A 15,825-nucleotide genomic window follows, 5' to 3' on the forward strand; every position below is an offset into this window, starting at 1 on the left:
TGCGAACCTGCAATCTTACTGTCTCAGCTCCCAAGTACTGGGATTACAAGTGTCCCGAGTACGGGGATTATAAGCATGCGCCACACACACCTGGTTTAGAAAAGAAATTGTAACACACACACACACACGAAGGACGTAGTACTAAAACTGAAAAATAATTTAAATTGCATAAATTTATTTTGAAGAAAAAAGATACCTTGTCATTGTTTTTCAATTTTTTTTCTGAACAAATATTGTCTGAGGACTGGCATTTGGAACTACTAGTATAGGTGATCATTTTGTCATTAAAACATCACCTAAGCCAGGCATGGTGGTGCACACTTGTAATCCCAGTACTTGGGAAGCTGACATAGGATGGCAGGTTTGAAGCCAGCCTCACCTACTTAGGCCCTCCAAAATTTAGCAAGACTCTTTTTCAAAATAAAGAATAAAAAATTGGCCAGGCATGGTGGTACACACTTGTAATTCTAGTATTCGGGAGGCTGAGACCAGAGGATTGCGGTTCGCAGACAGCTTCAGCTAGTTTGTGAGGCCCTCCGCAACTTAGTGAGACCCTGTTTCAAAATAAAGAATAAAAAATAGGGCTGGGGATATAGCTCAGAGGTCAAATGTCCCTGGGTTCATCCCCAGACCTGCCAAAAAAAAAATTAGGGCTAGGGGTGTAGCTTGGATTCAGAATGCCCCTATGTTCAATCCCTAGTACAGAAAAAAAAAAAATCATTTAGCTAGGAGTTGTGGTGTATTCTTGTAATCTCAGTACTTGCAGTACTTGGGAGGCTAAGACAGGAGGATCACAGGTTTCTGGCCAGCCTCAGCTATTTAGTAAGGCCCTCTGCAACTTAGTGAGACCCTTTTTCAAAATAAAGAATTAAAAATTGGGTTGGGGGCATAGCGGGGCTCACTAAGTTACACAGGGCCTCACAAAGTTGCTGAGGCAGGCCAAGAACCTGCAACCCTCCTGTCTCAGCCTCCCAAGTACAAGATGACAAGTGTGTACTACCATGCCTGGCTTTTGTTTTATTTCTTATTTTATTTTATTTTATTTTATTGTGGTACTTTATTTTATTTTATTTTATTTTATTTTATTGTGGTACTGGGGTTCCTGGAAGCCCTTCTACCTCTGGGCTACACTTCCAGACCTATTTTTACATTTTTATTTGGAAACAGGGTCTCCTAAGCCAGCGTGTGCGGCTGGCTTTGAACCTGCGCGATCCTCCTGTCTTTGCCTCCCAAGCGGGGGGATTACAAGCGTGTGCCACCACGCCCGGCTTTTATTTTTATTTTGAAACGAGGTCTCACTAGGTTGATTAGAGTCTCACTACTTGCTGACGCTGTCCTCGAACCTGCATCTCAAGACTCCCAAGTACTAGGATTACAGGCATGTGCCACTGTCAGGCTCTTAGATGATGATATGCAGAGGAGTGGGGGGATTGAACCCAGAGGCAGTTTACCTCAGTGTCACACCCGGCAGTGACCCCGTTTCAAATAAAGAATATAAATAAATAAATAGAAAAATAAAATAGAGTCTGGGGTGTAGCTCAGAGTTCACACTAAATTGCAGAGGGCCTAAGGAACTGAGGCTGGCCATGAACCCAGGATTCTCCTGTCTCAGCCTCCCAAGTACTGGGATTACAAGCATGCACCATCACACCTGGGTCCCTGTTTCAAAATATAAAAAAATAAATTTTATATATTTCAGAAGCAGAATGCCCCTGAGTTCACTCCCCAGTACCACAAAAATAAATAACTAAATAAATAAATATAAAAATAAAATAGAGTTTGGGGTGTAGCTCAGAGGTAGAATGTCCCTGGGTTCAATCTTCAGTATCATTTCTGAAGTACCTTTAATTTTTGTGAGGAGCTAGGATTGACGCTAACAGGTGAGAAATAGAAGTGAGAAGTTATGTGTCAATGCTTTCCAAATAGCTAATAGCATTTTTTATCTGGGTTATTTCCTCTACCACCTCCCTTCAAGTTGTAGACCCTTTGCAACATCGTGAGACCCTGTTTCAAAATAAAGAATAAAAAACAGTGCTGGGGATGTCATTCAGAGGTTGAATGCCACTGGGTTCCATCCTCAGTAAAAAAAAAAAAAAAAAAAAAAAAAAAAGAAGCCAGGTGTGGTGCATGCTTGTAATCCCAGCATTTGAGAGGCTGAGACAGGAGGATCAGGGTTCACGGACAGCCTCATCTGCTTAGTGAGGTCCTCTGCAATTTAGTGAGACCCTGTTTCAAAGAATAAAAAATAGGGCTGGGGAGCTGGGCGTGGTGGTGCACGCTTGTAATCCCAGCATTTGGGAGGCTGAGACCTGAGGATTGCGGTTCGTGGACAGCCTCAGCTACTTAGTGAGGCCCTCTGCAACTCAGTGAGACCCTGTTTCAAAATAAAGAATAAAAAATTGGGTAGGGGGTGTAGCTCGGAGGTCAAATGCCTCGGGGTTCCATCCCCAGACCCGAAAAAAAAATAGGGCTGGGGGTGCAGTTTGAAGGTAGAGTGCTCCTGGGTTCCATCCCCATTACTGCAAATAAAATAAAATAAAACAAAATAAAATAAGGCTGGGGTGTAGCTCGGAGGTAGAATGCCCCTGGATTCAATCTCCATTAACACACACACACACATACACACACACACACACACACACACACACACACACACACACCAACTAATGCCAAACAGAGTGTGGTGGCACATTCCTGTAATCCCAGTATTCGGAGGCTGAGACAGGACGATCACAGGTCTGAGGACAGCCTCAATGAGTAGTGAGACCCTTATCAACCTAGTGAGACCTTGTCTCAAAATTAAACAAAAAATAGGGCATGGATTGTAGCTTAGCAGTAGAATGCTCCTGGTCTCAATTCCCAGCACCACACATGCAATAAACAAACAAACAAACAAACAAACAAACAAACACAAAATAGGATTTGGCGTATAGCTCAGATGTAGAACGGCCTTTGGCTCAATCCCCAGTACCACAAAACAAATCAAATAAAAAATAATGCCACAGGAACGAATGAATCAATCCGTTGTCAGATTTATGTTTAAGTCGTTGTCAGCAGCGTGTCAGCAAAATAAACAGCGACGGGCCCATCATCCGTGCGTTCCTGTGTTTTGGTGGGACCCTAGCACCTCAAAAGAATGCCTTTTTCTACTTAAACCTGGGTTCCTCCTAACACTAGGGGGAGACCAAGAGCCTTGGGACAAAAGGAGAGGGAGGCGGGGCTTATCGTCAGCTCACGCCTTCCCCACCGGTGACTGGCAAAGACACTAGCCAATAGATGCCCGGACAGGGCGCGCCGGCGCCCCGCCCCCTCGAGCTCCCCGCGGCCCCGCGGCTCCCTCTGGCAGACTCCGCGGCGGCGACGGCTTGGGCGGGCGGTGCGCCGTGCGCAGGCGCGGAGCTGGACCTCGCTGCAGCCTCCGTCGCCACCGGGAGTCGCACCCACCGAGTCCGCTTGCTGGCCCGTCAGTGCGCTTTCTCTCCTCGGCACTCCCGAGTTCCCCGACTGCCCTACGTGCCCCGATGGCGGAGCTGCGGCCTAGTGGCGCCCCCGGCCCCACCGCGCCCCCGGCCCCTGGCCCTACTGCCCCTCCGGCCTTCGCCTCGCTCTTCCCTCCGGGACTGCACGCCATCTACGGAGAGTGCCGTCGCCTTTACCCTGACCAGCCGAACCCACTCCAGGTTACCGCTATCGTCAAGTACTGGTATGCCCTGGGCCACCGGGAGGACAGCGGCGGGCCAGGACGGCTCGGCGATTTGCCGGAGCGGGAGGAGGGGAGGAGGACGGCGGAGCACTTGGAAGGAGGGCTTTCTGCTGCGAGGGAACGAGTTCAGGCTGAAGTTTGGAATGGGGACAAAGGGGTTAACAGAGCCTGCGGGCAGTGAAGGGTTAACCCGGCTTAGACCTGAGAGAACTCGGGGTGTGTGCAGGAGCCGAGGGGAGCGGTGTGAGAGGGAATTGTAAACGTGGTGAAAGGAGGGGGCGCCTGTGGAGGGTCATTAGCGGGCGAGGGGAAGCCAAGGGGGGCGGCTGAAGTGGGATGGGGATGGCGAGGCGGGGCCTGGAGGACCTGAGAGAGGGCTTCGGCGGAGCGGGGCTGGAGCAGCTCAGAGGGCGCGGGACTGGGGAGGCTAGGGGCGGGTCTGGGAGCCCCGGAGACTCTTCTGTGGGTTAGGAGCTGAGCAAGATGAGGGCGGTGTGCTTAATGAGAGATGAGGAGGTCTCCTTTTGATACCTTCCGGATGAACTCAAAGTCGTATCAGTGCAAAGCTGTTGCTTTTGAAGTTTGACGAAGCAACTCTTCCCGATAAACTTTTTTGCTTACTCTGCACAGTTCTCTCTGCAAGAACTTCCTTCTGGCTTTGCAGCTGCTTTGCTTTAGGACGCTAGTTGAGAACAGGGGAAGGGAGAGCCATGGTTTGGCTCAGGGTTGAAGGGAACCACAATTTCCTACTTAGTAAATGATGGAGACCCGAGCCCCAGGCAGGGAGGAAAGACGAGCCTCAGGACGCCGAGCAGAGCTTCCTGTCTGTCTACAGATTGAGGATTGAGGCAGCAGCTACTTCAGGCAGCCCAGGGTAACCCTCCAGTTGCTCTGCTAAGGATCAGTTTACAGAGGGGGTAGGAGTGCCCTTAGGGTAGGAATGGTCTTTTCTAGTTTCCATTCCTATTTGCAGCCTGTTTATTTCTTCAGCCTTTAGGCAAAACAGGTGTTATGGAGACTGAAAAACACCTTGTCCTCATGGTCTTTCTGGACCAAAAGTCAACTGAGGAATTGGATGAGTCAGTCCAGGACGAAATTCATGCAGGCACTGTATTAGCTGGGCATGGTGGCACTTGCCTGTAGTCCCAGTGCTTGGGAGGCTGAGACAGGCAGATGTTAGGTTTGGCAACTTAGTGAGGCTCTCAGCAACTTTGTGAGACCCTGTTTTCAAATAAAAAAAATAAAATAGGGCTGGAGGGGGTAGTTCAAAGGGAGAGTGCTTCTGGGTTCCATCCTCAGCACCATGCACACACACAAAAATAGAAACCTCCTTCAGAAGGCCCTGAAAGAACCTCTGAAGGGTCTTTAGACAACTGCTTGGGTTACTGGCAGAGAGGATTGGGGTGTTGGCAGAGAGTAGAACAAGAGGAGGAAGTGGACATCTTTATTGATTCCATCTTTTAGGACTGAGTCTTCTTGGTGACAAACTCTTACTACCTCTGGAGATGGCAGTTGCTAGGATGTGCAAGGCCTGGGCCAGCTCTCTGTGTTAGTAGGAGAATGCCTGGGGACCAGCCACCTGCCTTCCAAGAGAGGTCATCGGGAGGCAGCTACCTCTGTCCTGCAGCCAGGAGGAGGTGTGGCCAGCAGTACAGTCCTCTCTGGTAGGCAGACTGTTCTGAGAGGAGTTTTTGAAGAGCGCTTCTGAGTGGAAAGCAGCTCTTGCTAACTTGATCACCCGTTCCAATTGCACTTCTGTATTTAACCTTGTTGTCATATACTGATCCTATGTTGTGAGGAAAGTGAGGCTGGTTCTGCCATGCTGTTTGTTCAGGTCTCATTTGAGCGTGAGAAGAAATCCCTACACAGAATTGGGCAACTGTTTTTATGTCACCCAAGTGGCTATCAAGGGTAGAGCTGTGTGTAAAGTTATTGAGGAGCTGGGCGTGGTGGCGCACGCTTGTAATCTCAGCATTCGGGAGGCTGAGACAGGAGGATTGCTGTTTGCAGACAGCCTCAGCTACTTAGTGAGGCCCTTTGCAACTCAGTGAGACCCTGTTTCAAAATACAGAATTAAAAATGGGGCTGGGACTGTAGCTCTGAGGTAGAACGCCCCTGGTTAGGGCGGTTTTCTTCTTGCTGCAGGCTTGCTTGCTAGGCCATATCTTTAGGGATGGGCCAGCACACAATGACAAATAAGGATATACCACTTTGAAATTAGAAATGCTGTCTCGATGCAGAAAAGTCTAAGAATAGCTCAGTGGCTGATTCTTTCTTAGATTCCTAGTAGGGGTTTGCAAAATTAAGATACTGAAATTCATTCATATCCCTCACATTTGGGATCCCATCAGCCTCTTCAGTTCCCCTAGCTGGATGGCTGACCCGGGCTGCCTGGGTTTGGGGATTGTTTTGGGTATATCTCTTTGACTAGTACTCTCTGGCCAGCCTGGACATTCTGGCTGAAAGCTGAGACTTTGACAAACAAGGATCCAAGCCAAGAGGCAGTCCTGCAAATGCCCTGTGGAGAGAAGTCAGGGATTTGTTAGGTGAGGGATCCTCTTGGTCCTTGGATAACATCTTTTCCTAAGCAAAAAATATGATGACTTTCTACAAACTCATCTGGGTCTGCGTAATAGAGCAGAAAACACTGAGCTTGAGAATGAAGCTAACTTTCTCTGATATTTGGTCATTCTCTGACTTTTGGTAAAACCTCTCCTAAAGTGACACCTCCTGGAGACATCACTGGAAGGAGGCTGCAGCAGTGTGGCAGATGATGCAGGGAATGGCGAGCACAGTCTCACCATTGTGTCTGTATGGTCCTAGGCTGTAGGAGGGGCAGGGAGTTTGCAGCAGGAAACTGGAACAGATGTGGGACCTAGAGTCACTTCCATCTCTTCTGGGGTTTCTGCAGCCATAATGGGGACCTTCCAGAGATCTCTACCCTTTTCTCCTTCCCTCTGCAAACTTTCCTGTATTCCATTGGTTGTGGAAATGAGTCACATGATTTGGTGAAATAAGAGTTAGTAAGCTGGGCATGGTGGCGCATGCTTGTAATCCCAGTACTTGGAAGGCTGAGATCGGAGGATCGCAGGTTTGCAGCCAGCCTCAGCTACTTAGGCCCTCTGCAACTTAGTGAGACGCTGTTTCAAAATAAAGAATGAAGCGGGGCGTGGCGGCACACGCTTGTAATCCCAGCGCTTGGGAGGCTGAGACAGGAGGATCGCACAGGTTCAAAGCCAGCCTCAGCTACTTGGTCAGGCTCGCAGCAACTTAGTGAGACCCTGTTTCCAAATGAAGTATAAAAATAGGTCAGGGAGTCCAGAAGTAGAATGCCCCTGGGTTCTATCCCCAGTGCCACCAAAAAATAAAAATAAAAAAAAATCAAAGAATGAAAAATAGCCCCTCATGCCTTTCTGTCATAGGCCTGTAATTATCTTCTGTATTTTTATCTTTTTAATAAACCTCTTTAAAACTTAGCACACACACACACACACACACAAAAATGAAAAATAGGGCTGGGGGTGTTGCTCAGAGGTAGAATGCCCCTGGGTTCAATCCCTAGTACCTCAAGGAAAAAAAAAAAAAGGAATAAAAAATAAGAGTTATGGTGAGATAAGATTTGTCTCCTTTTCTAACTCAGTTGAGGTTCTGAGCTATTTGTAGTGATTTTCTTGCAAGTTCTATAAATAACATCATTTCTTAGCTGAGGATAAAGATTTCTACAATGGTAAATAATATCCTGGAAAAGAAGATGAAATCAGACCTTCTAGTTTTTTTCTTTTCTTTTGTTTTTGACTGCTATTGGTTTTTGTTTTGGTACCAGGGATTGAACCTAGAGACATTCTACCTTGGAGCTACACTCCTAGCCTATTTTAGTTTTATTTATTTTGGTGTTACTGGGGATTGAACCAGGGAGGTTCTACTTCTGAACTATATCCCAAGCAGCTCCCCTCCTTTTTTGAAACAGTGTTGCCCCAGATTTCTCAGAGTCTCTCTAAGTTGCCTAGGCTGGGCTTGAACCTGCAGTCCTCCTGTTTTAGTCTTCTAACTACTGAGATTGTCTTCTGTATTTCTATCTTTTTAATAAACAGGCATGTACCACATCTGGCTTGTTTTGCTTTTTCTCAAAATTTTTTTTTCTCATGCAGTGCTGGGGCTTGAACCCAAGATCTCTCTCAAGCCAGGCAAGTGCTATACCACTGAGCTTTATCTCTGGATCTAATAGTGTTTAAATTGCATGTTATTAGCCAGGCGTGGTGGCACACGCTTGTAATCCCCGCGCTTGAGAGGCTGAGACAGGAGGATCGCACAGGTTCGAAGCCAGCCTCTCTGACTTAAGAGACCTGTTTCCAAATAAAAATATAAAAAATAGGTCTGGGAGTGTAGCCTGGAGGTAGAAGGGTTTCCTGGAACCCCAGTACAACCAAAAAAAAAAAAAAAAAAAAGAAGGTTGCGTGGTTTTGGCATACTTGCTAGAGTTGCGTGTCACCTGTCTTCTTGGTATTGGCTTCTCTCAGTATACTAGCCCATCTGCAGGACGCACTTCAGTGTTCCAGGGACACAAGTTTTCGTAGTCTGTGAAATGGCCAGGTATCTGAGACAGTTTCAGTTCACTGTATGTGAACTAAATGCAGATTTCCTTCTGCTAATAATGTCCATTTAGTTCATTTCTCAAGTCTACCATGTTTCCCTATTCATTACAAAGAAGAGCAGGAGTAGGGGTTTTGGTACTAGAGATTGAACCCAGAGACATTTTACCTCCAAGCTACACCCTCAGTCTGATTTTATTTCATTTGGATACAGGGTCTTAATGGGTTTCTGAGAGCCTTGTTATGTTTCTGGGGCTGGCTTTGAATCTGTGATCCTCCTGTCTCAGCCTCCCAACTACTGGGATTATAAGCATGCACACCCATGCTAGGTTCAGGATTTTTTATTTATTTATTTTTTGCAGTACTAGGGATGGAACCCAGGGCCATTCTACCCCTGATCTATACCCCCAGCCCTATTTTTTATTCTTTATTCTGAAACAGGGTCTCACAGAGTTGCAAAGGGCCTCGCTAAGTTGCTGAGGCTGGTTGCCAACCGGGATCCTTCTTTCTCAGCCTCCCAAATGCTGGGATTACAAGTGTGCACCACCACACCCTGCTCATTTTTTATTTTGAAACAGGGTCTCAGTAAGTTGCAGAAGGCCTCACAAAGCAGCTGAGGCTGGCTGTGAACCTGTAATCCTCCTATCTCAGCCTTCCAAGTGCTGGGATTACAAGCATACGCCACCATGCCTGTCTAGGATATTTTTTTAAACCACTAATTATGCTACTAAAGGAAACTTTTACTGAATTAAAGTCCTCAGTAAATTAATAACTGAATTTCTTCCTCAATTGCTTCTCTGTTGGAATTATGGGGACAATTTAATGTGGTCCTCCTTGGCCCCATACTTAATGTCCCAGTGCTACCTCTGAGGCAGAAGTCTCCTGGGATCCTCTGGACACAGGTGCCGCTCACAGGGCTCAGCCTGGCTCCTGCTGCACTTCTCTGTGCAGAGCTGAGCTAGCCTAAGTGTGGCCTTTGTCACTTGCAATGATAAAAGACCAGCGTCAGCCTATGGGGTCCAGGCCAGGGGCTGTGTGTACTGGAGGCTTTGGATTTGTTTAGAACAGACTGTAATTAACATAGGGCACAATATATTCTTTCAGGAATTAGCTGTCTAAGAGGCAGGAATGGAGCGGAACCTCTGCTTCCAGGAACAAAGCCCATTGGGGATGCTCTGGATGGTCATTCAACAGAGGCCAATTGATTGACTGATGTACCTCTTGCCTTGAAGCTTGGCGTGTTTACAGGCACCGTAGAAGAAGAGTTAATCCCTGCCAATCCCATTTGGGATCAGTAATTTGAAACAGGAGAAAGCAAAATGGGCAACCACCCAGTCTGTTTTATTTCTAAAAGAGGCCCTGCCTGTTGGAGGTAGGAGAATGGAGCTCCTTGTGTTTGTGGAGTTGGACAACCTCATCTGCTTATCCCTTGGTCTCATCCCCAGAGAGGTGTAGCCTCCATTTAGTTGTCTTTTGTTCCAGGTTCCTCCAGGATGGGGCCTTTGGGCTTGCAAATCAAAGCCCTTAGTTTCACATGATCTGGTTTCTGGGTTCACACTGACACCCCTGTGTTTTGTCTTTTGCAGGTTGGGTGGCCCAGACCCCTTGGACTATGTTAGCATGTACAGGAACGTGGGGAGCCCTTCTGCCAACATCCCTGAACACTGGCATTACATCAGCTTTGGCCTGAGCGATCTCTATGGTGACAGCAGAGTGCATGAGTGAGTGTGTCCCACCTGCCTCTCCTCCACCTGCCTGCCCCTTACCTTTGAGCCTTGTTTCTGAGGTTTTCCTGAGCAAGAATGATAACATCAGTCCTAGGGTTGACACTTCTAAGGTGGAATCTCTGGAGGTCTACCCCTCTGCCTATATCTGTTTGTGTTGTGGTGGTCCACATTAGTACCCGAGCACAGCTTCTGTGCAGGGAAGCATTGATGATGGGCAAGAGTTCCAAAACCATCAGATTTTCAAGCTTGCTCTGGAGTTTGGGCTTAGAGGATAGGCACATGGCTGTGATCCAGAACTGGGGCTGACACCGCTAAGTCTATTTTCTTTTTTACTCCCCTGGCTTACTATAAGCAATTTTGAACCAAAAAAATTGAATTTTATAGCAGACACTCCTATACTCACAATTCTACCATTAGCATTTTACTCTTTGTTTTATCACAAATATAGTTATCTTTCTATCCCTTTATCCATCTTAACTTACTTACTTTTTTGCTCTTTTTTTTTTTTTTAAGTGGAAATGGAACCCAGGGGCTTTCTACCTCCGGGCTACACTCCCAGACCTATTTTATATTTTATTTGGAAACAGGGTCTGAGTTGCTGAGAGCCTCACTAAGTAGCTGAGGCTGGCTTTGAACCTGCGTGATCCTCCTGTCTCAGCCTCCCAAGTACTGGGATTACAAGCGTGCACCTCCATGCCTGGCTGCTTATTTGTTTTTTGTGGGGCTCTTTTGTTTGGTGTGTCACCTAGGCTGGCCTCAAACTTGTGGGCTGAAGCAGTCCTCTGAGCTCAGCAGCCTAAATAGCTGGGATACAGTATTAAGTTCCTTTTGTGTGTGTGTGGTACTGAGAATGGAACCAAGAGGCCTTTTACCTCTAGGCTACACCCCCAGACTTACTCTATTTATTTATTTATTTTGTTTATTGCAGTACTAGGAATGAAACCTAAGGGCATTATACCTCTGGGCTACACTCCTAGCCCCCTTTTTTTTGTGGTACTGGGGTTCCTGGAAACCCTTCTTCTGAGCTATACTCCTATTTTTATATTTTTATTTGGAAACAGGGTCTCTTAAGCCAGAGAGGCTGGCTTCAAACCTGCGTGATCCTCCTGTCTCTGCCTCCCACGTGCGGGGATTACAAGCGTGGGCCACCACGCCTGGCCTAACCCTATTTTTTATTCTTTATTTTGAAACAGAGTCTCACTGAGTTGCAAAGGGCCTCACTAAGTAGCTGAGGCTGTCTGCAAACTGTGATCCTCCCATCTCAGCCTCTGAAATGCTGGGATTACAAATGTGCACCACCACGCCCTGCTTTTATTTTTTTATTTTGAAACAGAGTCCCACTAAGTTGTTGAGCGCCTCACTAAATTGATGAGGCTGGCTGCGAACCTGCGAGCTTACAGTCTCAGCCTCCCAAGTTGTGAGAATATAAGCGTGCATCACCATGCCTGGCTACTGACTTCCTTTTAATCTGCATTTTTCTGTGCTTGGATTATTCACATTTTTTTTTTTTTTTTTTTTTGGTGGTCCTGGGGATAGAACCCAGGGGCTTTCTACCTCCGGGCTACACTCCCAGACCTATTTTATATTTTATTTGGAAACAGTGTCTCTTAAGCCAGCTGAGGCTGGCTTCGACCCTACACAATCCTCCTGTCTCAGCCTCCCAAGCGCCGGGATTACAAGCGTGCGCCACCACGCCTGGCTGGATTATTCACATTTTTAATCCTGATCTGTTTTTGTTTGCTGCCCTCCACAGTTTGAAATTTTACCCACCTCCCTTCTTTTTCTCTATATTCAACTAATTTGCATTTAGGGAAAGCAAACACATTTCATTTTAATACCAAGTTAGCTGGGCGTGGTGGTGCACGATTGTAATCCCTGTGCTTGGGAGGCGGAGACAGGAGGATTGCGCAGGTTCGAAGCCAGCCGCTCTAGCTTAAGAGACCCTGTTTCCAAATTAAAAAAAAGTATATTTAAAAAAAAAAAAGGTATGGGAGTGTAGCCCGGTGGTAGAAGGGTTTCCAGGAATCCCAGTACCACCAAAAAAAAAAAAAAAAAAAAAATAATAATAATAATAATACCAAGTTAAACATACCAACTCAGTATTAAATTCTCTAATAGCTGCAATGCAAATAATTATAGAAGGTAACAAACATGGCCTATTGTGGTGGTAGGCCTGTAATTCCACCTACTTAGGAAACTAAGACAGGAAGATTGCAAGTTCAAGTCTAGCCTGGACAACTTATTAAGACCCTGTCTAAAAACAAAAAGTGAAAAAGTGCTGGGGATGTAGCTCAGTGGTAGAGCATTCCCGGTTCAGTCCCCAGTACCTGGGGGAAAAATGGTAACTTTTTATTTATTTATTTTTTTGGTGGTAGTGGGGGTGGAATCCAGGGGCCTTCTACCTCCAGGCCCTATTTTTTATTTTTTATTTTGAAATAGCATCTCACAGAGTTGCAGAGGGCTTCACTAAGTAGCTGAGGCTGTCTGTGAACCGTGATCTTCCTGTCTTAGCCTCCAAATGCTGGGATCACAAGGGAGCGCCACCAGGCCTGGCCTATCTATTTTGGTATCTTGGTGGTAGCTACTTAGCCTGAGCAGGTTGAAAAAGTAACAGGGTTCTTCCTGTCCTGCCTCTGCAGAGAGACTGACTCTAGAGATGATGAGAAAGAGGATGATCTGATGATGGAGAGAGGGGATAATGGCCCTTTGCACTTTGTTTTAGTTTGTGTTATCTTCCATGTAATGTGTTCAATGCTTTTCAGTCTTATTGGGTTCTCTTGTTTTTTCATTTTATAGACTGACTCTAGAAACTAACTCTCTTGCAAGGTTAAGTGAGTTGTTCAAGGTCTCACATCTGTATTGCAAAAGAGCTGGTATTGAATTGAGCTCTCTGAGTCTGAGCTTGTAACCCCTGGGAGATACCAGCTTTCCGATCACAGGCTCAATCTGACTGCCTCTTCTCACTTGTTAAGCTCAGAGGCCTGGGCTTCATCTCCTGACGGCCACATGTTGGGGTGATGTCTGGGTCTGCCTTTACAGCCTTCCAAATGAGCCCACTGTAGTGTCAGCAGGTTTTGGGAACAGAGACTTAATCTTGCCTGACTGAGGACCCTGTATTACAGTATTAATAATGGAGACAGAATAGCAAACAGATGTGGGAGCAAAAGGACCACGCTGGACTTTAATTTATATTTTTAATAAGAACTTGCAGAGGCCATTTAATATAGCTAGCCCATACCTTTTGTTGACAGATTTATTCTAGTTAAAAGAATACTGTTTCCTATGTAGCTTAAAGATTCTTGAATCTACCCACATATCAGATATAGGCGTAAGGCCCCAAATAACATGATGAGCATATGGGGAAAGAGCCATGTTTTAGTAGCGGCAACCTCTGAATTTGAAAGAGGGCCTTCCTTACTGGTTTTCCTAGTTTAACACTATCCCCTTACACGTGTACCATTTCCTTATGATACACGTGTTATCTAGGACCTTATGATGTCATTTAGGACCAGCATGAGACCTCTATTTGGGCTCTTGCTTTTTTGTGTGTGTTGTGGCACTAGGGATGGAACCCAGGGGTATTCTACCTCTGAGCTACACCCCAGGCCCTACTTTTTATTCTTAATTTTGAAATGGTCTCATTAAGTTGCAGAAGGCCACATCAAGTAGCTGAGGCTGTCCATGAACCATGATCCTCCTGTTTAGCTTCCCCAGTACTGGGATTACAAGCGTGCGCCACCACACCCGGCCCTGAGCCCTATTTTTTTTTTTTTTTTTTTTTTTTTTTTTTGTGGTACTGAGGGTGGAACCCAGGGGCTTTTCTACCTCTGGGCTGTACTCCCAGACCTATTTTGTACTTTATTTGGAAACAGGGTCTCACTAGGTTGCTGAGAGCCTCACTAAGTAGCTGAGGCTGGCTTCGAACCTGTACGATCCGATCCTCCTGTCTCAGCCTCCCAAGTGCTGGGATTATAAGTGTGCACCACTATGCCTGGCAAAAATTTTCTTTTTAACATTTCATGCGGTAAGATCGATCGATCTATCTATCTATCTACTTACTTATTGCAGTCCTGGGTTCCAGGGGCATTCTATATCCGAGCTACACTCTCAGAACTATTTTAAATTCTTTATTTTGAAACAGGGTCTCACTGAGTTGCAAAGGGCTTCACTAAGTAGCCGAAGCTGTTTGTGAACCGTGATCCTCCGGTCTCAGTCTCCTAAATACTGGTATTTTTTTTATTACAAGTGTGCGCCACCACACCTGACTTTATTTCATTTTTTAAATTTTATTTTATTTTTTGTGGTACTGAGGATTGAACCTAGGAGCATTGTACCTCTGAACTATACCCTCAGCCCTATTTTATTTTTTATTTTGAAACTGTTTCACTAAATTGCAGAAAGGCTCACTAAGTTGCTGAGGCTGGCCACGAACCTGTGATCCTCCTGTCTCAGGCTCTCAGAAGATTTTTTTTTTTTTGGTGGTGTTGAGGAGAGATCTCTTTAAAATAGGTTAATGAGTTCTCATTTAACTTAGTACAGAGGTGAGAGAGACGAGTATTCTGCCATCTAGCATAATTGCTAAGAAGTGCTGGGTTAGAGTTAGGGCCCAGGAATCTCTGGCACTATTCCTCTATCTTTTGCTTTCTTATTCATCAAGAAAAGGGCATAAGCATTGGTTAATTTTTCAGCATATATTTTTCAAACCCCTATTTTGTACCAGACACAGACCATCATAATAGATGTCTTGGGGATAAAGTGGCAAGACAAGAATTCTTATAGCTGGGTATGGTGGCGCGCGCTTGTAATCCCAGCATTTGGGAGGTTGAGATAGGAGGATCGCTGTTTGAGGACAGCCTCAGTTACTTACTGAGGCCCTTTGCAACTCAGTGAGATCCTGTTTCAAAATTAAGAATAAAGCTGGGCATGGTGGCGCACGCTTAAAATTCCCGCGCTTGGGAGGCTGAGACAGAAGGATCGCGCTGGTTCGGAGCCAGCCGCGCTGGCTTAAGAGACCCTGTTTCTACATAAAAAAGTTAAAAAATAGATCTGGGAGTGTAGCCCGTGGGAGTGTAGCCCAGAGGTAGAAGGGCTTCCAGGAACCCCAGTACCACCAAAAAAAAAAAAAAAAAAAAAAAAAATTAAGAATAAAAAATAGGGTTGGTGTGTAGCTTGGAGGTAGAATGTCTCTGAGTTCCATCTCTAGTACTACTAAATGAGTTAATGAATAAATAAATAAATAAATAACAATAAAATTTAAAAAAGTAAAGTTAAAAAACAAAAACCAAAACCAGGGCTGAGGCTGTAGCTTAGAGGTAGAATGCCTCTGAGTTCAGTCCCTAGTGCCACACACAGCACACACAAAGGTCATCATGGAAACAAGCACAATGCCAACAAAGCAACTTTATTTTTCTTTTGTAGTACTGGGGATTGAAATCAGGAGCATTCTACCTCTGAGCTACACCCCAGCCCTATTTTGTGGTTTGTTTGTTTGTTTGTTTGTTGGTACTGGGGATGGAACCCAGGGGTCTTCTACCTCCAGGGTACACTCACAGACCTATTTTATATTTTATTTGGAAACAGGGTCTCTTAAGCCAGGGAGGCTGGCTTCAAACCTGCGCGATCCTCCTGTCTCTGCCTCCCAAGCGTGGGGATTACAAGCGTGCGCCACCACACCCAGCTTATTTTTTGTTTTGAAACAGAATTTCACTAGGTTACTGAGAGTCTTGCTATACTGCTTGAGGCTGCAATCATACTGTCTCCCAAGTTTTGGGATTACAGGTGTGCACCATCACACCTGGCCCATTTA

At 45.8% G+C, this 15,825-nt stretch overlaps 1 protein-coding gene across 2 annotated transcripts in view; it reads left to right on the forward strand.

Moving 5' to 3' along the window:
* Window positions 1-3,521: 3,521 nt before the first annotated feature.
* The window catches only part of SUFU (SUFU negative regulator of hedgehog signaling), a gene marked incomplete at both ends in the record, with an annotated part of 116,453 nt that continues 104,149 nt past the window's right edge, over window positions 3,522-15,825 (forward strand). For both annotated transcript variants that reach the window (XM_080693617.1, XM_080693618.1), the window contains 2 exons: window positions 3,522-3,703; window positions 9,879-10,013. In XM_080693617.1, coding sequence (XP_080549743.1) covers window positions 3,522-3,703; window positions 9,879-10,013 — 317 coding nt within the window. The remainder of the gene's footprint in view (window positions 3,704-9,878; window positions 10,014-15,825) is intronic.

Source organism: Muscardinus avellanarius (assembly GCF_963383645.1).
Source record: "Muscardinus avellanarius genome assembly, chromosome: 4".
Classification (NCBI taxonomy): domain Eukaryota; kingdom Metazoa; phylum Chordata; class Mammalia; order Rodentia; family Gliridae; genus Muscardinus; species Muscardinus avellanarius.